This window comes from Cuculus canorus, chromosome 23, assembly GCF_017976375.1.
Source record: "Cuculus canorus isolate bCucCan1 chromosome 23, bCucCan1.pri, whole genome shotgun sequence".
Taxonomy (NCBI): domain Eukaryota; kingdom Metazoa; phylum Chordata; class Aves; order Cuculiformes; family Cuculidae; genus Cuculus; species Cuculus canorus.
Window position 1 is genome coordinate 4,580,056 of NC_071423.1, and position 26,751 is coordinate 4,606,806.

Genomic DNA, 26,751 nt, shown 5'->3' on the forward strand with positions numbered 1-26,751 from the left:
TCAGCTGAAAATCCGCTTGCCTGCGCTGTGAAACTGGTGCCCGAGTCCAAGTTTGAAAAATCCATTTTATGATTACTGTATTAATTGCTGACACGCACCTCTTGGCACAAATGACGACAGATGGCATCCCCAGGAGAAGGATCCCACGGGTCAAGCAGAGTTCCTGTCCACTTTAGGTAATTCCAGCTTCAAAATCACCCAGATGATATTTTATGCATTTTTTTGGGCACTATTTGATCATCATCTCCGCTTTGCTCTGTAGCCCAGTCTAACGAGTCAAAAAACCTAACTCCTGCCAGTTTCTGTGTCTCACCCCACTGGCATTCCAGGGGAAGAGCTGGAGGAGGATGCTTTTCAAGTTAACATTTATAGACATGTATAAATGTTTAAACCAGGGAGAAGTCGTGGCTGCCCCATGCCTGAAGGTGTTCCAGGCCAGGTTGGATGGGGCTTTGAGCCCCATGATCCAGTGGGAGGTGTCCCTGCCCATGGCAGGGGGTGGAACTGGATGGGCTTTGAGGTCCCTTCCAACCCAACCCATTCCATGATCCTAAAATCGCACAGGTTTGCTCGTCAAGAGAAGAGGTGTCCAAGAAACATGTGGCCATGGCACTTTGGGCCATGGTTTAGCAGGCACGGTGGGGTTGGGCTGATGGATGGATTAGATGAGCTGAGAGGGCTTTCCCAACCTTAATGATTCCATGATTCTATAAATAAGGTTGGCACCAGAGACAACCCGGCCTCAGCAATCCTGTACCTTCTCCTCCCGTTTTCCAAGGACAAGAGGCTGCACTGCTGATTTTCAGCCAAAACACAGCAATCCATTAAATAAACAGACCTCGCGTCTAAAATAATGATCGCGCCTATGACTGGCAGGTCACAACCTGTCATGAAAAGCTTTTTGACCCCAAGCACGACCTGGCAAAACTCGCCCTCAACCCAAAGGCATTCGAACTCTCCGCCTGCAGCAGGAAAACCGAAGCCAGGCAAGGCAGAGCAGGGATAAACACTTCCCTTCTAAATATTTAAGTGCTCGCTGCTGCTTAAAGCTCGCAAAATGCAGAGCCCAGCCCGCACCGCTCCCCACTCCCAACAACCTTCCTCCGAGAAAACCTTATTAATGAGCTTGCAAACGAGCACCCAACTGGGAAATGTCACAAACAAGAGTAGCTAATGCCCCAGAAAATCAAATAACTGAACACTTGGCTGATTGTGGTGCTTTTTATATTTACTAAAAGAAAAGGAAGAGAAAAAAAAAAAAAAGCTTTAAAATCAAAGTTTCTGAAGAGGTCAACACCTCGGTGAACAAAAACAACTCGTTTATGCGTTTTTAGAAATCTCCAGATGATAAATTACGCTGATGTTAATCACTTCACTGCATACGATGCAATTAATATTTGTACTCGATAGAAATATCAGGATTGCTGGAGATGTGACGGCAGGCAGGTCGGGCTGGTTTTTAACATAACCGGGCACAAAAAGCTCTCCCACTGTAACAGGAGAGGCTGAAACGGATTCCATCGGTGCCTGTTTTGAAAGCACACGCGTAGATATTAGAAAAATGAATGCGCAATTAATTATGAGTGCAGAAAAGGACAAAAAAAGCCACCAACCCAGAGAAAATGCCAGATCAAGACTTTGACACTTCCACTTCCAGCATCACGTAATGAGAAAAGGAAAAGTACCGCAAAGGCTGAACTTCAACATCTCCGGGAATATCTGCTTCCATTCAATTCCTTAATGATATTTTAATGCATTTTGTTGCTTCATTTCCTTTCTAAAATTACCCTCGAGGCAGTGCTCTCCCACCCCTCGCTGCCGGATCGGAATCACAAAGGGAAAGCCGCTCCGGCCAGAACCAGGGGATGGTTTCACATCAACCCCCTGCAATGCTTGGTGTCCTCCCAGCGCACAGGGCGATGCGCTCAGCGCCGTGGCCGTTAATCACGCGTGCAAGTGTCATCATCCCTGCGAGCGCACGGTACTGCTCGTCCAACTCCACCTGCTTTTGAGGAACATCACCAGGAAGGTTCTGTACCTGTCAGAGAGCACTTGTCTGCAGGGATCTCTCTTGAAAAGCACCCTTATATTCACGGGGAAGCGTTTATCTCACAACTGCACAAAGGACCGGGCTGAGCCACGGTACTGAACAAGAAACAGCAGGACAAGAGCAGGATGAGCTGATATCCAGCAGGAATCAGCCCCGGACACAGCTATGCCAAACATAAAAAGTCCTCCCTGAGTGGATAATCATCGATAGCTGCGAACGGGCTATCGATTATTAAAGTTTAGCTCAGGGGACAGTAAGAGGTGATCACATCTATCACGAAAGCGTATGAGATAATGCAGTATTTCTATTACTCTGCTGTAGCAGAAGCCTCGTTGCACGGAAGCGGAGGAGCAAGAGAGTCAGTCCTCCCTCTCAGGGATGCAATGGTCTTGGCACCTGAGAAGATGCTTGGAAACAACCCTGGCGAGCCCAGGGGCACAGCAGCAAGACAAACCGAGCCCGGCACAGCGAGCGACTACCCTGTTACAGCTCAGCTGGGGTGGGTTCGGTTACCGGCTACGCCGGTGCTGGAGATTAAACAGCAAAACCAACCCCACAGTTTCACCCTGTGCAGAGTCTGAAATTGCTCTGCCTGATCCCCACCGAGAGCATTGGCTCCTTCTCTCCTCCAAGCTCTGGAAATCCCGAACAACCCCAGCTGGTGGGGAGGAAGCCAATACACCCCAAAATGTGAGAAACTGAAACCCTTCCAAATCCCAGCATCTGCAATTTTCTTTGACCTACAACACAGAAGAAAATGTTCCAATGAATTGTTTTTAAGCCAGAGGAAGGAGGTCACTGCGGACTGAAATCTCTGCACCTTTCTTCCTTTTTTTTAGCAGAGGAGAAGGTTTTAATAGAATCCACACACATTTTAGGCAAGACCTCCAAACAAGCTGAAGGACCAACATTCCAGATTGTCAATGCCACTGAAGGCCCTCATTTCCCAAAACACATCTGACACACACCCAGCTTTTAGAAAATACCTTAAAAAAAGGGAGGATGAAGGAACTTGGGAGGTGAGGGGGAAGAAATGGCTCTCACCCTCTCTGCTCTCCACCACCCGCAAGCTGCGCCCCAGCTCTGCTTTTCATCCTCTTCTGGAGGAGCTACAAAAGACATGACCAGAGCGTGTGAGGAGCAGCAGATTCCTCTTGGAAAACAGCAGGAGCACCTGAGAGAGTAACCTCGGGAAACGCCTGCTTGCGTTTCAAGCTCTCCTGCCCCAAAACAGCACAAACTGTACGCAGCCCAGGATCCGTTCCCGCTTCTAGGTTGCGTTTGAGTATTCCCTGTGCTGGGAAGGGACATCTCGCCTCTCCCTTCCCCACTTTGCAAAATGGGCAGGTTTTCTGCTTGCTTTTTTCATTTTTTGTCAATCCCCCCCCAAGTTTTGAGTTGCATTTTAGAACAAATCTCTCTGTATTCTGAAGTTCAGTCAGACAAAGAACACCTCATTATCTGAGAAGGCTCCATCCATCATCCGCCTGTCCTTCCCCACCGCATTTCATGCTCGAGTTGGATACATTAAGTGCAGAGAAATACAACATCTGCTGAGGAAAATATTTTCCTGTGCCCTGCTGGTGTTCCAAAGGGGTGGATCCGCCGTGCCCTTGGTGGGAACGGGCAGGACTTACGTGGAGGGAATGTAAGAGCAGGGATTTGAGCAAGCAACACAGCTAAGTGATCAGGAGCAACGCCTCTCCAGCTGCAGCAAAAGCAGCAACGACCACACGCACAGGATGACAGCGAGTGCTGATGCCACCGGTCTGGAGACTGAGCAGCGGGCGCACCTGTGAGGTAACAGCACGGTCAGCAGAAGCGCAAGCAACAGTCGTCTTTGCCTCCGACTGCAAATCCTGCATCTAAAAAGCAACCGAGAAGCATCAGTTAGCTCTGATGGTCCGTGTTATGATGGCCCATGGGAGCTCTTATCAAGATACCCAACCATGAAGACAAGACGGTCTTCCTCCTGCTCACTCTCTCCCATCTTCAAGTCATCAACTTGAAGCAGGAAAAGCTTAAGGGTAAAAAGTTTGCTCCGTTACTGCCTTTTCCACCTTAAGCTCACATCCAACAGCAGGTATTAAATGCCAATGTCTGGATGCACTCCAGCACATGAAGTCCCGAAGCCGCTAACTGCTGGGAGCCACAAGGTTATGACGCACGACATGTTCTTCTGCTGGAACTCCTCTCTGCCACCATCTGCTGCTGCCCACTGAAGGAATCCGCTGGGCTAACGCGGGTCAAGTCCCCGTATATAAACACAATTCCTTTTGACAAGCTTAAGAGTTTAACCCAGACCAGAACATCAAACCAAACCAGTCTTGAAAGCTCTTTTCCTACTCATCCCCTTCCGAGGGGGCTCTGCGTGAGCTCCATTCCACCAAAGAAGGGATCGCTAAAATCAGTGCGAAGGGCAGAGTCCTGCACGGCGGATGCCACAGGAGCCTCCCACCCATCAGCTGAGGATGGCACGCGTCCTTTAGGACGTCAAATAACTGCAGCCTACGCGTGCTTTACCCCCACTGCACGAGGAACCCTGCAAAGGCTGCAAACAAAAGAGGTCAAGAAGGGATTTAATTGAGGAAGAATGGAGAAAATGTTAATTTTTTTCAGAACCAGCGTTGCCCTCCGGTCCCGTCCAACGACCCGGATGGCAGACGAATTTCAGAAAGGGAGCCTAAATGTCACCCGATGCCCTTCCGGCCAAGGGGAAGAAACCCGGCAAGATTTCAATCCCTTTGCACAACAGGGAAGATGGGATTTTGGTTTTCCCCCCCGTTAAGAATTTGATCAAGCCTCACAAAGGTGCTAATGTATTATTAAAGCTAATGGAGCTCTACAAGAAATGTTAATGGACATTAAGTTTGCATAAATGAATTACACATTAGCACAGTTGCAAGAAATCTCGTATCTGCCAATTTAGGTGGTATCTGATCATTTCTGTTTTCCTCATTACAGGAACATTACTTCCCGCTAGTTTCGGAGATATGAGAATTGTAACCAAGATGTTCATAATGAAACTACATAATGAAGCAGATGAAATAAATTAATACAAAACTTCCTCTTCCCCTTTCAGTGGAATCTTGTAGTTGAAGTGAACCTGCAAAAATAAGCATTTTTAATCGCACTAGCTCCCGGTTCTCCAGGGTTTGTAGACTGTCTTTTGGGAGCCATTCTCCGGGTTGAGGTGTGCGTACACAGCAGCTCCATCATCTCTGCCAGCTGAGAGTCAGGCACGGCTGCACTTGGGACCGCAGGCATTTTCCGGTACCTGCTCACAAACCTTGTTAACGCCGCATAGAGCAGAGCAGCTCCTACATGAGTGAAATGCATTATTAACACTGGACATGGTAGGAGCGTTACGGAAAATAGGTTGGCTTTAATCAGTGGTGTTACTGCAGCTCCCACATAACCCACGTCACTCTGATTTAGGAAACCAGTTGGAGCTGTATGTTCACAACTGGGTTTCTTCTGCACGGTACCAAGTTTTTGCCAGTACACTCACGGTGGTGCCCAGTCCCTTTGATGCGAGAGCAGAGAAGCGCTTTTCAAAGAGATAAGTAGGCTGCTAAAAGAAAAATGCTCAGATTTAATCTGTTCTGACAATTATAAACCCAGCTGGGAACCTGTGATGGTACAAACTCCCTGTACAGAAAGACTCCTTAAAAGAAGACGAGTACGTATTTATGGTGTCACAGAGGGCTGAACCTGGGAAGTGGTACCAAACATTTTTATTTTGATTTTTTTAATACCAGGCTGTAAACTCCATCTATGCTATGATTTCATCACATTGCGAATAGTTCCTGAACTCCTAAGTGAGTAATTTTATACATTTAGAGAAGTAAAAGCTCTGCTACTCACACATGACTTCCAGGTAACGCTGTGTCTGCAAGTCTTTGACCGCAGGGTGATCCACCAGGCAGATGACAGGGACGCCGTCGTCCTCCCGTCCCACCTTCAGCACCAGCTGGCTGGTCACCGTGTACATGTCGGACCACTGCTCCACCTCCGACTTGCCTGCCAGGAGACGATGGGAGAGCAGAGAGTGACCACGGGAGGGACGATCCGCTGCACCCAGGCGACGCATGCCCTTCGGATAACCAACCCCTCTCCTTCCTGTGACCATTGTGGCCACCTCAAGTCCACACTGTGTAACCACAATGATTAACGATCCCCTTACACCAACCTCAAACCCCCAACTCCCTAAATCAATGCAGCTACAAATCCCCTCCCACTCTCAGAGCAACCACGAGCTAGAGATGTGATTAAACGGATTAACTCAATTAAAATTAGTATTGATGGGCGGAAACATTTCCGCAGTGCTCCATGCGAAGGAGGGAACCGGGGCGGTGGTTGGAGCAAAGCGCAGGGCTGGCTGCCCCAAGGATGCTGTAATGTGTGACACGGAAACGAGGAGGGAGACGAGGCAAGACAGGAGGAAAAGGGTTTTTCTACCAACTCAGCAAGCGCTTGCTGACAACACGTTTTCAAATACTCTCATCTGTGGCTTTTCATTTAAGAATTCACAGTCACAACGTTAGAAGTAACTTCAGAGGTCTTTCAAACACAAACTGTTCCTGTATCCTATATTAAAGCGAACCAGAGGAGAGCTGCAAAGTACTTGATACTCGGAGAACAGGCTTTCTGATGGGAGAAGCTGCGCTTTCATGCTATTCACAACCTCCAACCAAGTATTTCAGTTTCTCTGTTTCACTTTAAAAAGTAATCCAAAACATCAGCAAGGTGAGCTGGCACCGCAAGAAACTGCTGCTCAGCCCAGCAGCCTTAAAAGAGAAGGGAAAACTTGGATTCCAACGCCAACACAAGAAAACTCAATCAAGGAGCCAGCCAGGTCAAGCAGGAAGGGTCCAATACTGCTATGCTGCTGCCTGCCGGGATGGGGAAGGAACCCCGGGAAGGGATCACTGGAAGAGCTCTGCAGCACTCGGATGACAACCAGGAATCAGGGGGACATGGTTTTGTGGGACAGCAGGTCTGGATGCCACCTTTATCAGGGGGCCTTCAGCTCTCAACCTGCCCACGTCAGGGGATTAGAACTATATGATCTTGAAGGTCCCTTCCAACCCAAACCATTCTATGATTCCTGCTCGGAGGTGTCGTTCTTGGAGCGAGGATTTTAGCTTGCCCTTGTAGGGAGGTGGGTTGAAGTAATGAGTGTGGACTTGTGCAGAGAGCCCTCAGTGCCTCAGACCGGGTAAAGCACAGAGGTGTTGTCAGCCGAGCTCGCATCCGCACGCAGACTTAAACTAACAGCACGTCACAGGCAATCAGAGTCAGTGACTTGAATGTGCAAATAGCGGAAGCAGCCAGACTTCAGGGAGCAGGAGAAACCCATCGGATATGAATATTCAACCCAACACAGAGAAAACGCTCTCTAAACAAGAGAGCCAGACGGGAAGGTGAACAGAAAATCCTTACAGCCCAAAGTGCGGATGATCTCGCTCGTGCCTCAAAAAGGGCCGAGCGCTACAGAAGCCACGGCGGAAATAAATTCCACTCACAGCGCTGGGGCTCCTCAAGGTCAGAGAGAGACTCCAGCCCCTGCGCTCGAGGCTGGCAGGTTGGCAGAGCACAAAATGGAGTTCAGCCCTTCTGTGTCAGAGAATAATCTCTCTGCCCACATATTCCTTTGCTCCTGAGCTGGCGTTTAAAGCAGCTCACTCGACTCCTTTTATTTCTCCCCTTAAACCGGTAGCAGAGAACAAACACCCAGCATTCCGTAATCTGAAAAAAGCGAGTGAGAGGATACATCTACCGGTCAGCTCCTTGTTTCCCTTGAACCATCTGATGGTGGTGGCTGGTCTGCTGGCCATGGCAGTGCAGTTCAGCTCAATCTCTTCTCCCTCGACGGCGGTTTCCTTCTGGATATCAATTACCAAATTGCGTGGCGGGACTACAAGGAAAAAGACAACACAACACATACTTGATGTAAAGAGTGTTTTTTGATCACGAACACAAAACTGTCCGGAAAGCATGTAAAATTTCCTGGAGGAAACCAGGCACCAGCGTTTATTTGATCTTTCCATCGATCAAACCCTCTGATAGGTGGTTTCACCATAATCGAGAGTGAGCACTTTCACTCTCCACCAATAATCACAGAGGTTTCACAAATTATTACTTATCAGATTCATAACTTTCTGTTCCCTCTCCAGGCAGGCACCGCTCCAGAGAAGAGCTTTAGTCTCCTGCCCTGTTCCGTTGTGTGCGTTGCTATTTAAAACCTCAGCTTGACTCTGTGCACACTCCTTGACTTCTCCTGACGAGGGGAGGAAACACAAAAGCTGACATTTGGAAGTGCATTACTTACCGTGCCTCTCACCTCGCAAGGCAATTTTTCTCTCCTGCTGTTCAGCTTCAAGACGCAGCCGGAAGGATGGAAGCAAGCCAGCAAACACCAAGCTCATTTAAGACACTCAGAAAGCCACCCAGCACTGAGCGGAATGCCATCACCTTTGAAACAACACTGTCCCCACCATCAAACCACAATAAACCAAACAAAACCATCCTGGAGAGGAAAGTGAGGCGACCGGCACTTGAGGGACACAGCAATTCCTTTGGGATGTTAATTTGCCGTTCTCCTCAGCCATGTAATATCCATGGATCAAGACGCACAAAGCTCGAAGACTACATTCAACGCAAAATAACCCGGTAATACTCATAGAATGATGGAATGGTATGGGGTGGAAGGGACTTCAGGGCCCATCCAGTTCCACCTCCTGCCCCATGGGCAGGGACCCCTCCCACTGGATCAGGGGCTCCAAGTCCCGTCCAACCTGGCCTTGGGCACCTCCAGGGATGGGGCAAACTTCTGTGGGCAAACTGAGCCGGGCTAGAACTTCAGGGGCCACCACCACAGCAGAATAACCCAGGGATGTCAAGGAATCTCTTCCCTAGAAAAGCACTGGCCACTAGTAAGGAAAAAAAAACCAAACCAGAAAAAAAATGAACATCAAGAACTCACGGAGCACAGGGCTGCAGTACCAGAAATCCCCAGGACCTCCAAACGAAACTCAACTTTGCTCTGATCAATATGATTAAGCAACTGCATAGTTCAAATGTGACTAACACAGGTTTGAGCTAATGAAGAACAAATATGTATAAATACCATCCAGATGATCAAATGGACTAATTAGTCACTTGTGGCTTTCCTCTAAAAAGAACAGAACGGGCTACATATTTCAGATTTTCACATGTTCCAATTAAGCATGAATAAATCTCCATACCGCGTCACCAAAGACTTTAAAGTACACGGGAGAGCGAGGAGAAGAGCACTGGAAAGCAGGAAAAAGGGAGCGCAAAGCTCTCTCCGAATCCTGACTACAAAGAAGGATGCCTCAACGCTTGGCTCTGCCCTCCGCGGCGGATATCGTTAGCAGCCGATCAGCAAAACCGCTCTTTGATAGAGCCAAGGCGGAGTGATGACCATGGGATCTCTAGTGCCGAGTATGTTCCCAGAAGGTCCAGCTCTACCCACCCCGGCTCGTTTGCTCTCCTAATTAGGGAGTCGGTAACAGGGAAGACAGGGAAGCCGTGTTATCCTTGGTGTAACTGTCCCCAGTCTCTCAGTTCAAATGCTAGCGAAGATAAACAGTCCCCATCTCAGCCTTCGAACAATAAACATCCATCTGCGTTGCCTGCTCTGTGAATGGAGGTTTGGCCCAAGAACGTGATGAAGGTGAAACCACCAGCTGCTTTATGGATGTCAGAGAAAGGCAGGCACACGCTAGCCACGCTGCAAGTCCTTCCTTGTAGGCAAATAAAGCATGAACTGTTGTTTCAAACACCCCTTCTTAGCATTATTAGCAGCGAAATGAATCGCAGAATCATGGAACAGTTTGGGTTGGAAAGGACTTCGAAGCCCATCAAGTTCCAACCCTCCTCCCACGGGCTGGGATACCTCCCACTGGATCAGAGTGCTCAAAGCCCCATCCAACCTGGCCTCGAAATGAAACCCAAAAACCTGCTTCTGTGTGTGTATGATTAGAGAGAAGACTTGGAAGAGAGTGTCCTATTCCTACCAACGCCAGAAAATGCCCTAAAACTTTGATAAAGGTAATAGCTGGAGCAGAAATGCTGCTAAATATTGTTTGAACAACGTTTAAACCCAAATCTCATTAAATAAAAGGAGGAAGATTTAAACTAATCAGTGAATGAGATCTTTGTTGAGTCACCCTCCGTGATTCGGGTCCTCCTATTAATAGAGTCCTAAAACCCGCTGCTAATCTGGCGAAGTGGTTCTAATAGCGGGAGTCGCTATTATTAGTAACCGCGTCGGTCGGTCCTGCACGTGCGCCGCAGCCCTGCAAAGCCCAGGAGCGAGGGGAAGGGGAGAGCTTGGCAGGACTGCGGGTGAGTGCATCGCGAGGAGGGGGCAGAATTCACTCCAGCTCTGCAGCACATGAGCAGATCCCAAACCCAGAGCTCTTCCCTCATACGTGAAACAAACTTCCCCTAAAATTAATTGGAAGCTCTCACTTTCCAGTAGCTGAACTCCAGACTTCTCTGGCTACACAAACCAACTGACAAATATACAAACACATCTGCACCTTCATAACAGCAGGATTTCACCAGCGATGCTGTTGCTGATGTTTGCCCTTAAGGAATATCACAGACGGGGCAAAGATGCTGTCGTTTGTCATTAAAGTGTAATCTCTGAAATCCCCAAGTTTTGGAAGAAAAGATTCGGTATGTGATCGGGGCAGTCTGATTATTGGAAACACAACGATCAATAACACTACCTACCACACTATGAAGCATCTATGTTAATTTATTTTCCCTCTGCGGACCAGATAATTATTGAGAGACACTTTCTACAGCTTTTACTTTCTGGCTGACTTCTTTCTCACTTCACCGAACGAGATGCAACCACTACGACTTCTCTTCCTGTCTTCCTAAGAAATGAGCCCCAAAGAAAATAGACCTGTGACGGAGGAGGGCTGGTCTTGCACAGCTCATGCCACTCTGCCCAGCCCTGGGCAGGACTGATGTCCCTTCTAGGATGTTGGCAGGTTGTTGCCTGAAAAACCCAACAACACTCGGAAACACATACAGGAACCTGAAAAACCCAACAATGCACTCGGATACACATACAGGAGCCTGAAAAACCCAACAATGCACTCGGATACACATACAGGAACCTGAAAAACCCAACAATGCACTCGGATGCACATACAGAGGGTGACAGCGCAAACGATTGCTCCTCGCAGGCTGCCTGCAAACCCAGATGGGCATTAAACCCTGCTCCTCGCAGGGCAGGAAAACCTTGAAGGCTCTCCAAGTGACCTGCCCAAGGAAATGAGAGACTTGGAAGTGAAGAACCCCTCGCGCTTACACCTCTGCTCCTTCTTTGAAGCCAAAAAATTGTCCGTGAACAAAAAGAGAAAGACCCGAGAACCATACTAAATAACATGCAACCCACACGTCACCGAACAACCTGCTTGGTGTTTGCTGGCAGCCCTCCGGAACGCAGTTCCTGCTGTTTCAAGCACCAACCTGTGCGGAGCTATTGGAGAGCTGAGCCGTTCTCCGTTGGGAGAGCACTCAGCGTTCAAGTCCTCGCTGTGTTTGAACCCTGGAGAGTTGCAGCTCTCGGGTGGCTGGAGCTCTCTGAATGCCATGCAGAGCCCTATCCCGCTGAGCCCGCGTGCCCAAAGGTTCCAGAATTCCCTGCAAGCACCCGATCGGTCCTTACCGAGCACTGTAATTGTGGTGTAGATCTCCTGGGGGGGATCGGTGTAGAGTTGGCAGAAGTATCGTCCTTCATCAGAAATGGAGACGTTCGTCAAGGACACTCGGAGCTCGCTGTTGGAGAAGTTCACCAGCTGGAACCTGCTGTCCTTCAGCGCTGCAGAGCAAGTACACCCTTAGCGACTGCGAAGAGAGACGCGACGGCCCCTCTCCACACAACAGAGCCGAAGGATGCACCCCATGCAGCCTCCATCCCACTCCTTACCTTTACGTCTGCACCTATCAAACGTTATTATTCTTACAAAGAATCAACCCCAGCGAATCACCACGAAATCTTTAGACATTGCTTTTTTATCAGACGGCTTAGGGACACGTAGGTAAATCCCTTATCATGAAAATCCACTTCCATACACACCCATTCCTGACTGTGCAGTCAGTGGACTGCGGACAGCGCGAAAGATGAAAGAATTGGGAAAAATATAGTTTGCAATTTGTTTCCTGACCAGTAACGGCTGCCTGAATGCTTTTAGGAATTTGGAAAGTGACCATTTTCAATCTCACCAGTGAAACACAAGGGCCTCGAATAGCGACACAAGCGGACCAAGCCAGTTCCCGCACGCGTACGTCGCTGGAACACACAGCAACTCAGAGGAGAGCGCGGCGGCTGTGCGTTTCCACGACGCTGGCACCACGCACTCTCCGTCCTGTCCCCAAAGGGACACGATTCAGAGCATTTCATTGCAGCTGCTGTGCTTCGCGGTGCTGTGACAACAGGAACCAAAGCCAGGCTCATTCCCCGGACGTGGCAGCGATGGGAGATTTTGTTTTGGTTATAAAGAAGCACAGATTGCCTCGATATTTTCAGTCTTCAAACCAAAAAGATTACCTCTGAGAACACTGCGCCGTCGCGGTGTTGCCCTGTTCAATTTGTTTGTGTCAGCTAAATATTTGGCACTCAATTGCAATTCACCCTGAATTACTACAATCAATTCCTATTGCAAAGTAAGACGGTTTGACTTTTAAAGGGGACCATCAAGGTTTCCATTAAGGAGAAAGATTATGATTGCCTGTCTCATCTACCCTCTGAAGAATTGACTAAACTTTAAGTGTCTGGCATTACATTAAAAGAAGAAATCTCCGCAAAACCCTTCTCCCGAGATGACGCGAGGCGCAGGAAAAGTTGCTCTCAAACAAGCAAAGAGGCAACTTACGTCTGAAATCTCTGAAATAAATGGTTTGTCTGTTGGGATTCAGGAGCTGAATCACTGAGTCGTCGCTGTTCTTGACCCGGCAGCTGATGGTGGCGACGTCTCCCTCCACCACCGTCACGTCTTCGGTAACCAAATTCTGGCCATCACCTTCAGAAGAGAGCAAAGAGGGAAAAGCAACATCAGAAACGATGTCACCGAGTTTCGTTTGGGAATGAAAGGCTCCACCATCATCATCACATGCTCAGCATTATGACCCATGGGCTACTCTGCCAAAATGACCTTGGGTTTTGAACGGAGCAGCCTAACGAAGAAGGAACCTGGAGCAGGCAATGAAGGAACAGCAGCCACTGAGTCACTGACTCTTGGTCCTCCAGCACCAGTGACTACACAAACCCTTGGTTTTTTAGGGATTGGCACTAATTTCCCAGCACAGATACCACTATCTGCACGTCAACCCCTCAAAACAGCACTGCCAGGGAACACAACACACACTTTCCCTTCCAAATAGTACCAGCCACCTCTACAAGAAAGAAATTGGATTGGGGAGCTTTAGGATGGGAAGAGAGGAAAAAGCACAACTCTATGGCTAACTGTAAAATGCCCACAGCACGGCCCCATCACGGAGCATATATTTTATTGTGGAGAAGTCATTTTATCCCGACATACGCTCTCTGCTGTATTTTAAAGCACAACCGAAGGCAGCGGACGAGGGAAATAGCTCGCTGGCTGCTACACACCTCTCCATGCTTTAATGCTCGTCCCAGCCTCCGGGGAGCAACTTCCACACTGCACACATGGAACGGCAGAAATTCACTTCCTCTCTCAAAAGATGAATTTGGTTAAATTGCCTTGAAAGAACAATTCGCTCTAAGAGGCATTTATCCTTTGACTCGAGCAGACAGACTTTAGGGAACCAGTTTTTACTCACTCGGTGTAATCAGTAGGCGCTATTAACGTCCAGAGGCAGGAAAAAAAGAATCCGATGCAATTATGCCGTGTGAGCCTTGTAATCATTTACAGGTCATCACCTCCAAAACTCTCCTCCTAATGAATCGAATCATTACATCACACGCGCACCGAGACATTTGCTTCCCATGCTCAAGAATGCAGAGGATGGGAATTGGAAAACAACGCTTTGCATTTCAATTTTTCCATAACTACCAAGTGTCCGTCGGGTTAGGAAGAGCACGGAGCCAAGGCAGGACCGGGCACAGCACCCAAGGGGCTCCAGTCATGGAAATGCTAATTGGAGCCCCTTTCCGTAACGACGTGGGTTTGCTTCCCAACCCCACGGGCGTTACGGACCAGGAAGCAAAGAAACAAGGGGGAAGACTTCAAACCTTTGATTGCCAATTTGCCAAACGAAGTGGAGGTGCACAGGCAGTCGGCCAAAGGCTGGGCGGGCAGGAGCAACCCTCTGCTGCTGAAGAGCACGGAGCGTGGCTGGGAGAGCATCCAGCTCCTGCCTCCGCCCCGACAAATGCAAACCCATAGGATTTTAATAAATTCTGCAAACATTAAAGCCAGGCAGGTTTTGCTCCCATCTTGCATCCTCTCCATCTTTTCTTCTTTCTAACTTGCATTTATTTGAGGTGCATTGGAAAGAAGTGTTTGACAACGTTTGCATCGTTTGAGAAGAAAGAGATGGATAAACTGTCAGACACTTTTCCACGCCTGATGGCACCAAGTTGAAGCCTGGGCATATTTTTCTGCCTTCTTGGTATAAATTTCCTTTCTCCAGATTGATGAACTTTACCCAGCAACATGAAAAGTTACCAAACACAATAACTCCTGCACCAGAGAGTCCCCCAGGCCCATTGCAAGAAGTGCCAAGAACCAATCATCGATATTTTTTTGGCTCCTGCTCCCTTCCTGCAAGTTCATAGAATCACAACAATCCACAACAGCCACACTCAGGCTCCGGCGCAAACCACCTTCCAACACCTCAACAGCAGTGCAAGGAGAAATATTAACCTTCCTAACTGCTTCTGCGGAATAATTTTATCAAACCCATTCAAAACAAGGTTTTTGCACAAGGATCAGCTTGATATGTTCTCATAAACGCAATAGTCACTACAAATCATTAACAAAGCTATTAAGATTCGATTTCCATCTCAGCAATTATTGCTAGCATATTTTTTTACATTTACTTTAAAAGACTCAATCCTATTTTCAATTCATTAAACTGTTCCTTCCATTTACTGAATTTTACATCAGCTCAGCCTGTTTGAATTAATAAGAATTACAGTGCAAGTAATTTAGAAATAAATTATTTGAAGTTCAAGCCACTGAAACTTTTCATGCTGAGATGCCGCTACATTAAAGCTCACTGACTGATGGCTTTAGAAGTCCAGCCTTGCAGTCCAGGCTGGCATCAAGATCCTTCTCAAGACAGCATTTGTTCTCCCTGGGCTAACGACAGGCAGGGTGCAAGTAAGGACGCGCCGAAGCAGCCGGCATCTCCAGCCGCACGTTCCTGGTGTATTTATTCCAAATCAAAGAGCGTCTAATCCGGCCGTTGTCTGCAAAGCCCTCTTGGCTCCGCTGACCTGAATTTGCTTGCTTAACGGAAAGCATCAGGCCGTACAAGGCAACGCTTTGGGGTGTCTGTATTCCTCCCGCTCACCAAGACAAGGATGTTCGTTGCCCTGAACATCAATTACAAACTCTAAATTAAATAAAAATACAACGTGAAGTGAGAACTCTTCAGGCCCGCCTTCAGGTCACCATCCCAGGATGTTCCTCGGTAAATATTTACTAGCAGTTTATACGTATTTTCAGGAGCATTAAAATAAGACGCTCTAGAGCACGCCAACGTGTCACAGAAAAGGAAAGACTAGGAAATGAAGTTTATGGATCCCACACAGAATGACAGCAAAGGAAAGCTGCTCTTGAGAAAGAACTTTAAACACCGTCCGATTAGCAAGGCTTTGGGTTGGGGTATGAGCAGGGACAATGGGAAAACCCCATCGGAATGGCACGGGATAGACTGATAGAGTCTCAGCTATTACAGGAGAAAAAACTGTAAAAGCTACGCGTGTTGTCCTTGTGTCAGACAAGGGATTCCTGTTGCTTGGTCCAAACCCTCTCCCAGGGCCCCAAGGCGCGTAACGGACACACTCCAAACCTGACTCGGAGTTTCGATCACTGTGATCTCAAGAGGAAGACGTTGAGGGGAACAGGGACATGGAAGGAGGTGACCTCCGAAGGGAGCTTCAAGATGAGCTGTAGACATAACACACGTACACGGGATTAATGAGGAACCATAAACCTGCAACGCACGGGGAAGGGAAAAAAATGGCTATGCATGTTCCCTTTGTTACCCAAAGCAACTCTCTGGCCTCGCTTGCTGTGCAATGTAAAAAGCAACACCGTATTTGACACTTACTGGAAGGGGAGTAAGAAGAGGGATGCAACGCCTGAGGAACGGCTTTGGCTGGAACCTATACAACTCATTTTTGCACTTGTCTGTCCGCCTTTGACCACAACAGTCTTTGCTTTCCAGGCTGCCAAGCCAGGCACAGACAAGTAAATTGTGTTTCAAACAAGTTCCTCCTAGCTGGACACAGCCCGGGGACCTTGGCTTACACGCAGTGGTCGCATTTAAAATCAATTCTTTCTTCACCTGCCGCACACCGGGAGAGGAGAAAGTGTCAAGGAGAGAAGAGGGAAAGATTAAAAATACGTGTTTGTGAGCATGGTTCTTCAACTTCTGACAAAACAGGGGGCACAGGGACTCCTCCGTGAGTGCTGCTGATTCAGGATGGAGATACGAGTGCTTTCCAAGAGTCATTTTCGCCATACCTGAACTATGTGAGCCCATAAACTTAAACACAATTCCTCTTAATAAATTGAGTCAAAGGAAACAACCCACACAGGTACACAAACTATTTGTTCACGTGCTCGAGGAATGACACAATGATCCTTCCACAGAATTAATGTAATTTGAGTGTCAAAACTCATCTATCAATTCAGCTGCCTAAAGGGAATGTGGTAGTTAAACAAGCAGCCAAAGTTGGAAGCAACATCAAGCAGGTTTTATAGACACCCAGCAATCCACCTCCTGCCAAAGCTTTGTCTCCTTGTCGCTGTGTCTCTTCCCTGAGCAGTTTCCATGCGCTCTCCACCCATCATGGAGATAGCATCCCTCCAAAATAAACATCCCAAACCATCTTCTGGAGAAGACTGAAGGAACCAAACAGACTTTTTGTCGTGATCAGACATAGAAACCTTTCAGAGGCAAAAGAAGGGAATCAAATCGTCATTGAATTTCCCTGCAGATTTGCTTCAAGGAAGAAGAACACGGACCATGCTGTGCTGGAAGGAGCTGCTGGAGCTCGGTGCATCTGGTCCTGAAGTCTGGAGAAGCTGTTTTAAAAAGCTACAGTCGTCACACTTGAACTTTTGAGAAGAATGGACAATCCACGCTAATTGTGCTGGCAAGAAAAGGAAATTGCTTTCTACAGAGTTGATTTCATGACATCTTTTCACAGGCGAAAGAATGACAATTTTAGACCAGTCTGCCTACAAAATACACGTGCAAATGCCGTGGCGCTCATCACATGCAAACGCTGCTGCAGCTGAACAGGACCTGTACCAGGATTGCGTCTGGCATCGGGAAGTAATGCTTCAAAACCCACTCTGAAGTCCAGTCTGATTTCCTCGAGGTGTACATGAAGTACACGCAGACAGGGGTGTCATCACCCACTCCCATAAAAGAGCTTAGTGTGAAAACACTCAGGCAAAGGGAATCATAGAATCACGGAATGGTTTGGGTGGGAAGGGACCTCAAAGCCCATCCAGTCCCACCCCCTGCCATGGGCAGGGACACCTCCCGCTGGATCAGGGGCTCCAAGCCCCATCCAACCTGGCCTGGAACCCCTCCAGGGATGGGGCAGCCACCACTGCTCTGGGCACCCTGGGCCAGGGCCTCCCCACCCTCACAGCAAAACATTTCTCCCTGAGATCTCATCTCAATCTCCCCTTTTTCAGCTCAAAATCATTCCCCATTGCCCTCTCCCTGCACTCCCTGATCCACAGCCCCTCCCCAGCTTTCCTGGAGCCCCTTTCAGCACTGGAAGCTGCTCTAGGGTCTCCCCGGAGTATTCTCTTCTCCAGGCTGAACAACCCCAACTCTCTCAGCCTGTTGGAAGGGCAGCTGCTGCTGCTTCCACCCATGTTTAATCCCTAGTGGAAGCCCTGCGAGGCCACCAAGTCTGGGGCCATGCCTGCGCATCTCTGAGGTCCATCATCCTCATCCTCAGAGAAAATCTTGTTTTCCACCATGATTTACAACTAGCGTTTTGAAACAGTGACTTTGTCTTCTAACAAGCTCTACTCACCAGTTTTGTGGCCCTGAGTCAAGTACCTCGGAGATTTTCCTGCATTCAAGTAGCTCTTACCCTCTCTTCAACATCTTCTTCATGGCCACTGCCTCAGCACAGCCCAAACACCATTCTGCTTCCCAGGGCAAAAAGCTCTTCAAAATGTCATGGTGGCAAACAAATAGAATTTTAGAAAAGTCTCATTCTCCAGCTTGTTCTGCTGTGCAGGTTGGTCTCTCGCACCACTCCGAGGTTCAGTCCTGCCCAGTGAAAACCCCTCTGTACTGAGCACCAGGAATGACAGCCATTTCCACTGGTATTTTCCACCTTCTAACAATATTTTAACTTTCAAATTTAATGCAGATTCTTCTCCCCTTACTGCCACGGATTAGAAGAATGGCTTTGAGAAAGGACACTGCTGATTCTGCTCCTACCCAGTCTAGCATCACCCTAAGGATGCTAAGATGCCTTCTCCTCACTCTCCCCGAGCTGCAGTCGTTCCACCCTTCCCCGCGTGAAGGTCAGCTGCTCTTCCCACAGGCATCACCACCAACCTTGGGCTGAAGAGCCTGTATGTAGTTTGGGACGGACAGTACACAATCCACACGCATCCCCATCAGTGACCCCAGAGCCGGGACCGGCCACCGCGGAGCTTCTGCTCCGTACGGCACGTTTCCATGTGCATCCCTGATGTTGTCTGCAGGGACAAACCTTCTCCTGCCACTCCGCATCCTCGGCGCCAGCTATTTCATCTCTTTGGCACACGTTTTCCTGAGCCGTTGCAGTCGCGGGGACCTGTTTCCCCTCTTTCTCAGCCCATATTTTAGCGAGCACACACACGTGGGAACGCTTTTAGCACCTTTCAGCAGCGATGCGCCCGGCCCTTTCCCCAACCCTCACCGAGCTCCAGCTCGTTCTTCCTCGCTGAATTCCTCTCTGCCTTTCAGAGAGAACATGCAAGATTGTGCTAAAAATGACTTACCGCGGGCAGCGCGTTTACGTTACGAAACAACTCTTCAGAAAAGCTACAAATTCAAGCAAGTTATGCAGCTGTTACATTTGCGGAGAGAAAAGGAATGCTATAGCCACCTTTATGGCTTCTCCCGCTTAAAGAGCAGAGATGAAAGATGCCGATAGCCCCGATCTGACACCAGAGGCTGCATTTACTTTAAACATTTGTGAATTTCTGCCGGATGAAACGGCATCGGGGAATTCTTTCGACCGGTTTGTAACCCAAATGGTACAGAGTCAAAAAAACCAATGTTAAACACCGCTAGGTCTCAAATCCCCTGCTGAATCATCTTCCCTCCGAACTACTGAAAGACTCAGTGCTACCGATTCTGGCAGCCAACAGCATCTCACTTCCAACAGACCCCTTCGGAGAAGCAACCCTCCCAATCCCGGTGTTTTCCGAGGTGCCATTTGAACAGCGAGCACCGATGGTGGCTCCACGCGCATGGGGAACATCACTTGACAAGAAGAAACCAGTTTGCCCGCATCCCATCTGATGATGGCAAGAAAGTATTTCTTAGGATCTGAAGAATAAAAGCCCAGGTGCTTTTGGCCAAAGGGTTTTTCGGCTTAGAGCATTTCCTAACTTCCTATTGTCCATCAGTACCGCTCGCCTCCTCCCCTCGCATTCTGGTAACCACATGGGCGCAGATTTATGACCTGCCACCTGAGCTGGGATGAGCTGTCAGCCTCGTCTTTCTATTACCCAGATATTGACAGGTCAAATTCCAGGGCCATACATCGCCCGTCCCCTCAAAGGTCACTGCCGGCGGATGCCAAGGATCAATACGGATCTTATCTGTCACTGCCGGAGGGGTGAAAGCGGCAAACAAGGCTCCCGGGAACCAGGAGGGGAAGAATTTGCCTCAGCTCGCAGCATCAGCACAGGTTTTCGCAGCAAATCCTGTTGTTCTGCAAATCTCAGTCTTTTATTCCTCATTTCTAACCAAATCTCGTGACAGCAGCAATTTATAACGATCGCCAGAAATTTAGCCTTTCGGAGCACAATCATATTTCAAGTTAATGCGTTTGGACCATTTGAAGGAGGAATCCTACACGTCACCCTTGCCACCAAGGAGCTGCTGATGTCTCAAAGCACAATTTACACGTTTTGTCCCCGTGGCTACATTGGAAATCTGCGTTTTTTTCCTGGTTTAGAACCGATTTCTTAACCCATTTGACAACTTTTAAATAGGAGATTCTGCTACTGTGGTTGTTCGTTCCATTTCTATCTGTCTCTATCTTCGCGGGGATGCTCAAATGTTTAACAAACTTCCTGGAATAAGAGTTTTCAAGGAACAGAAGCAGCCGATCTCTTTGCCCTTACTCCGGAAGCTGACAGTCCATTGCAAGATGGCAAAAGGTCACTTATTAAAAGCCTGTCTTGCTCTGGTAAGGTCAGAGGTCTCTCAAAGCATCATCCAAAGGACATCTGTGAGCACCGCTCCTCAGCAGCTGCACAGGAGACTCGAGTGATCTTTTGGTGGAAAGATCTGAGAAAGCGAGGTAGGATGAGGAATTCATCCCTGGAGAGATGCCCGTGGGCTAAGAAGGGGTCCATCAGGGGAAGGGAGACGCAGGGAGAGAGCATGGAGGAGGGAGCAAAAGTGCGGTAAAGGGCAGAGCTACACACGGGCTCCGAAGAAAGACAAGATGGGTACCTTTCATCCGTGTTCTTCCCTACACCCAGCCAACACCGCAAGCCATCATGTGTCAAGGACATCGCCTGAGCTCCAACGCTCCTGTCTCCCTACAGAAAGGAGTACTTGGAAGCAGCATCAGCAGGGGAGAAGCAGTTTGGCAACAGAAGACGGTCCCAGCAGACTGCTGCCTCCCTTCAGTGTGTTTAAATAATACTCAATTAGGATCAACACTCATCTATTATTAATGCCGCCCTGATACAGAATTCTGTATCTGCATTTTATCTCCCAGCTACATCGCTACAAGGACACACACATCCTAGATCTGAGGAAGGAGACCTTGATTAATCCCGAGTACAAACCAGACGTGGAATTTCCTCTCCCTGCCATGCCTTGTTGCATTAGGAGCTCGAGCCTGATGGCCAGCAGGCTCCTGCAGGTACGTGCAGCAAGCACTGATGGAATAGTCTGGTTTCACAGCCAACGAGTGTATCCAGTCCATTTACATTACCAGAACAACATCATTTTACAGCCCTCGCTGCCTGGCGTTGGTTTCTCTCCCTGTCACAAGGGGCTAAAGCCACGGCAGCCTCTGCTGAACCCTCAGCGCGATGGAGAGAATGTGTGTCTTTGCAGGTTTGTCACCTGTGCTGTCACCTCCACGTCCACGCGGGAGAGGCTGGCAGCAGCCACACGCTGCGGATTGAGCATGGCACCGGTCACACTCCGATCTGGCAAGTGTCTCTTGGGAGGGAACTCTGCCATCTGCTCCCTCTCCCCACAGCCGTCAAACCGGCGCTGCCGAGGGCGTCCATCAGGTACCGCAGAGGGGAGCAGCCCCCGCGGGAGGGGATTCTGCCCCTCTGCTCCACTCTGTGAGACCTCACCTGGAGCTCTGCATCCGCTTCTGGAGTCCTCGGCACAAGAAGGACACAAGGGTGATGGAGCGAGTCCAGAGGAGGCCACAGAGAGGATCCAAGGGCTGGAGGACCTCCTGTATGAGGCCAGGATGAGAGAGTTGGAGTTGTTCAGCCTGGAGAAGAGAAGGCTCTGGAGGGACCTTAGAGCAGCTTCCAGTGCTGAAAGGGGCTCCAGGAAAGCTGGGGAGGGGCTCTGGATCAGAGAGGGCAGGGAGAGGGCAAGGGGGAATGGTTTCAAGCTGAAAGAAGGGAGATTGAGATGAGATTTTAGGGAGAAATGTTTTGCTGTGAGGGTGGGGAGGCCCTGGCCCAGGGTGCCCAGAGCAGTGGTGGCTGCCCCATCCCTGGAGGGGTTCCAGGCCAGGTTGGATGGGGCTTGGAGCCCCTGATCCAGTGGGAGGTGTCCCTGCCCATGGCAGGGGGTGGGACTGGGTGGGCTTTGAGGTCCCTTCCAACCCAAACCATTCCATGATTCTCTGACTGGACCCTCCCTCAGCACCCTCCACTCACAATCTCCTGCTGGGATTACATGCAAGGACACAGAGCAGCCCAGACTTTCATCTCTAAGATGCTCGTTGTCATCTCCAAACATTTCCTGAAGATGCTGTTGCAATCAAAGCCTGGTTTGGTACACACTGAATTCTGAGACACCTCAGCCCCTGCCTCACTCCCTCGACAAAACCCCACTAATACGGATTAGTCAAAACAATGGGATTTTCCAGTAATGAGGAAAAACGTTTCAGGTCAGATGATGGGTTTCATTTGACTCTAATAAGCAGACCTGTCTTATATCCAAACCTATAACCTATTTTGCGTGGATTTTTTACCACCCTATTTTTCCCCTGTCAGCAGCAGCATCTGTCATAATGTGCAGCTCAATAATCTCTGTTAAACCCAAGAAATCTGGATTTCCATAAAGCACCCAACATGAATTTTGATCAACATCACCCAGATCTCTTTCCTAAAGGACCATCCTTAGCACGTGTAAGTTAAAGCCTTTCAGAAGAATCTTTAGTTCTGCCTCTGTAAAAGGCAAGAAGTCAATGACAAAATTCCTAACAAATGTGCCAACCTGTAGAAAGTGTCCCCAAACACAATGGGATGAGAGATAACAAATTAGAATACAATATTTTTCTTGGGGTATTCCAGCCAATTCTCGTTCTTTGGCCGAGGCAGCACGTTGGCAGCTCTAAATCACAGCACTCCACTCGCTGCATTACACACAGGAGGTGTTTTGTACGGCTTCAATAAAACACCGGCAGAACTCCTGCCCAAAGTGTTTGCCGTTGCACCCAACGAGAAGGCAAAACATTCAGTAGCTCGGACAGCTGAGAACTTGTCCATTGAAACCACTCCACCACGTACAAATCCACCGGACGCTGAACGCGCAGGGATGAGCTCTCCTTCACGGATTAAGGGCACTTCATAGTTTGCCCTTTGAAGTTAATTCCCAGTTTGCAGTCGGGGGAGAAAAGCCGATCTCCACTCCTGCTGGAATATCAGCTGAGGCGCTTTGCTCATGTGCACCGTCTGCCCGCTCCACACCTTTTCTGGTGAGAACATCCAGGTGAACTTCACTGTCCCGGATTCCAGTCCCCTGCCACCCCGAGGATGCACACAGCACCCCTGTCCTCAACCAGGTCCCATATGGAACCCACGTGCCCCACACAGCGCTGGGAACACTCCCTTCCGCAGACTTTTGCCCGGTTGCATCCGAACCCACGGGAGCATCCCAGCAGGAGCCATCTGGATGCTTCGCTCCAGCTCTGCCACGGAGAGGCCGCACCGCGTGGAAACCAAACCTTCCAGGGGTCAGCATAGCTAACGATGGAAGTGCAATGTGTCTCTTGCTTTGCCACCCTCTAGAATTCACACCGTTGATGTTTTCCAGGTCTTCCACACACACGCAATAAGGCAAAAAATGCTGCTACGCTCTTTCCCAGGAAGAAATGGGGTCCTGTCAGAAACCATTGATTGTGCTTGCTGGAGGCTTCCCCAAAATGAATATCATAGAGTTAAAGAATCATAGAATAGTTCGGGTTGGAAAGGACCTTAAAGCTCATCCAGTTCCAACCCCGCTGCCATGGGACATCCCACTGGCTCAGGCTGCCCAAGGCCCATCCAACCTGGCCTGGAACACCTCCAGGGATGGGGCAGCCACAACTTCCCTTGGCAATATTCCTTTATATAGATAAAATCTAATCAGGCTGAATAAAACCAAACCAAGCCCACCAACACCAATGTAACGAGGCTGAATAAAGCAAAACCCAACCCGTCACCACCTGATGGGAACAGCATCCACGCAAAAAGCAAAACCTGGGAGCGCCACGGCAGCCAGGGCGAGTGCAGGGCTAACCCTTCCAGTTGGTCACTCTATAACCCCAAGTTTTACCGCACATCAGGGATCTGCCCTTGCATTCCAGCTGCAAACTTCATCTACGTGGGCGACCTTGGCCATAGCAACAGGATGCTCAAGCAGTGCCAGTCTGTCCACCTGTTCTCAATACCCCCATCTTCTCCTAAAGATCCAAGCGAGTTTCCATCTCATGTCTTTCTGGAAGCTCCTGGGCTGCCAGGGAATATTTGGGAAACCCAGTCGGCAGGACGGACACGTCACCTCAACACAAGCACATCAGCTGTGCACACACCATTCGATGAGGAAGGGGCGCTGTGTTTGGGGAGGGGGTTCCTTTCCTTTCTCTTTTTTAAGGGTTTGCCCACTCTTTATTATTTTAGATAAGAGACAAAACCTTTTGTCAAGGAGGGGTGACAGACACGAGGGTTACACCCAAAAAAAACAGGGAGAGGAAATTTGAGCTGCAGCATCGCGATCAAAGTGAGTCCCCCTTCCAATTCATATTCCCAGAAAGGATAAAAAGGCAGAACGACAGCCTTTCGTCGAGCACCGGGATCAGATACGATGATGAATGCCAGCCTAAAGGGCAACATATTTGTAAGTTTTACGTCTCTTACAACACCAACTGTCCTGATTCATCCCCACGATAAAAGTGGCTCCGAGAGCTATTTTACCATATTTATTATTTGACAGAAGAGGAAGAAAAAAATATGGAGTCAGTTCTCAATCTGCCAGCCATCGGATTTATAAATGTTAGTAAAAGACCAATGCTAATGTCTCCAAACATCCCTCTCCGCGCTGCAGACCCTGCGCGGCCTCGCCGTCAGCCTCGCCCACCTCTTCTCCCAGGCGAGGAGGAATAAAATGCAGTCTGGTATTTCGTTTTTCCCCTTTTTGTACGGGATTTGCTTTGTCTAAGCCCGTGGAGAGAAAAGAAAGGGCAGACGCTCCTGAACACACTCCTGGCTGCTGTCAAGAGCTCTGCCAGCCGAAGGGGAGGCACAGAGCTCTGATCCAGGGTTTGTTTTTAAAGATGCAGCTCGCTTGGTACCTGCTCATCCTTCATTCCCTGCTTTCGACAGAGGAGCCGCGTCTGTCAAGGCAAAAGCTGAATGGAAGGAAAGGACATACCGCACACTCAAATAAACTCATGACCTTCCAGCCTGCAGGGAAGCCAAGGAGGGGCTCTGGATCAGGGAGGGCAGGGACAGGAGAAGGGGAAGGGTTTTGAGCTGAAAGAGGGGAGATTGAGATGAGATCTTAGGCAGATATGTTTTGCTGTGAGGGTGGGGAGGCCCTGGCCCAGGGTGCCCAGAGCAGTGGTGGCTGCCCCATCCCTGGAGGGGTTCCAGGCCAGGTTGGATGGGGCTCAGAGCCCCTGATCCAGTGGGAGGTGTCCCTGCCCATGGCAGTGGAGTGGAACTTCATGGTCTTTGAGGTCTCTTCCCCCCAAACCATTCCATGATTCTATGATCTTATAAATTGCATTAACCAAATCCCTCTGACTGCCTCTCGAACAACAGTAACCAGACCATAATAGAAACAGAGAAATAACAGGAAAGAAAACACTTTTGGATGCGGTCCTGCTCAAATCAGCAGGCGGTTTGTGCTCCAAAGCCCCTGTGATGCTGGATCCATCCCCAACCAGGAGCATCACGCCCTGCCTGTGCTGCCCCAGCCCTTCCAGGAGCCACGGCAGGGATGGAGACCGTGTGCCTTGGCAAGAGCGAGAGCAGGACAAGGCTTGACCTTTCTGCTCGCCCAGCTTGCCAAAAGCAGCAAGCCACAGCCCAGCGCCTCTGAATTCAACGAGCACCTCTCTTACCGAGCGCTTTGTGAATTTTATCACATATTTCTGAGAGTTGCAGTTGCCTTTTATAAATAGATCGTACTTAGTTTTTAATTACGTCTTCATCTCCGTACAAAGCCCCATAGGCCTCGCGGTTTAGATTGTCATTTTAAACAAAAGTAAAATGGTAAATGCCTTTTACATCCAGCACCATTAGATATAATTAAGCAATGGGTAAAGCATACATCGTGCTATAAATGTCATTTAGTTTTACAGTTAAACTCATCAACATTTATCAAAACACTGCCTGAAGAAAGAACGAGACAGCTCCAGCTAGTGCCTTCGATCGCTGCTGCCTCTGAAGCAGCACGCTCCAAGGCAAAACGGCAGCCAGAGAAGTCTTCGCATTCCATATTTTCATCTTTTCGACTGAAATGTTAATTTTTTGCTGCGTTCCTGCGTACGGCAGGACAGGCAACGTTTAACTATTGTGCACTAATGCAGCTCCAGAAGATGCCCCAAACGCAGGGGCAGGATGAGCAGCCTCACACCAAACCCTGACAGCGGTCCCAAAGGACAATCCCACCAGGATAACATCCAGCTCTGCTCTGTAAACCTGGATGGGAGGAGGCAGAAATCATTGCTCGGACTTTGGGGAACACCAGAAGGAACCAGCACATTTTGCTTTGCTCGTTAGGACCCTGTTTCGCTGTAGCACCTTCTGCGTTCCCATCCG

The 26,751-nt window shown here is 49.0% G+C and overlaps 1 protein-coding gene across 10 annotated transcripts in view; it reads right to left on the minus strand.

Annotated features, from left to right (window-relative positions):
* Window positions 1–26,751, minus strand: part of CADM1 (cell adhesion molecule 1) — a 174,947-nt gene that overhangs the window by 40,709 nt on the left and 107,487 nt on the right. For all 10 annotated transcript variants that reach the window (XM_054086830.1, XM_054086832.1, XM_054086833.1 and 7 more), the window contains exons 2-5: window positions 12,976–13,122; window positions 11,769–11,921; window positions 7,833–7,970; window positions 5,918–6,073 (exon numbers count right to left, since the gene is read on the minus strand). In XM_054086830.1, coding sequence (XP_053942805.1) covers window positions 5,918–6,073; window positions 7,833–7,970; window positions 11,769–11,921; window positions 12,976–13,122 — 594 coding nt within the window. The remainder of the gene's footprint in view (window positions 1–5,917; window positions 6,074–7,832; window positions 7,971–11,768; window positions 11,922–12,975; window positions 13,123–26,751) is intronic.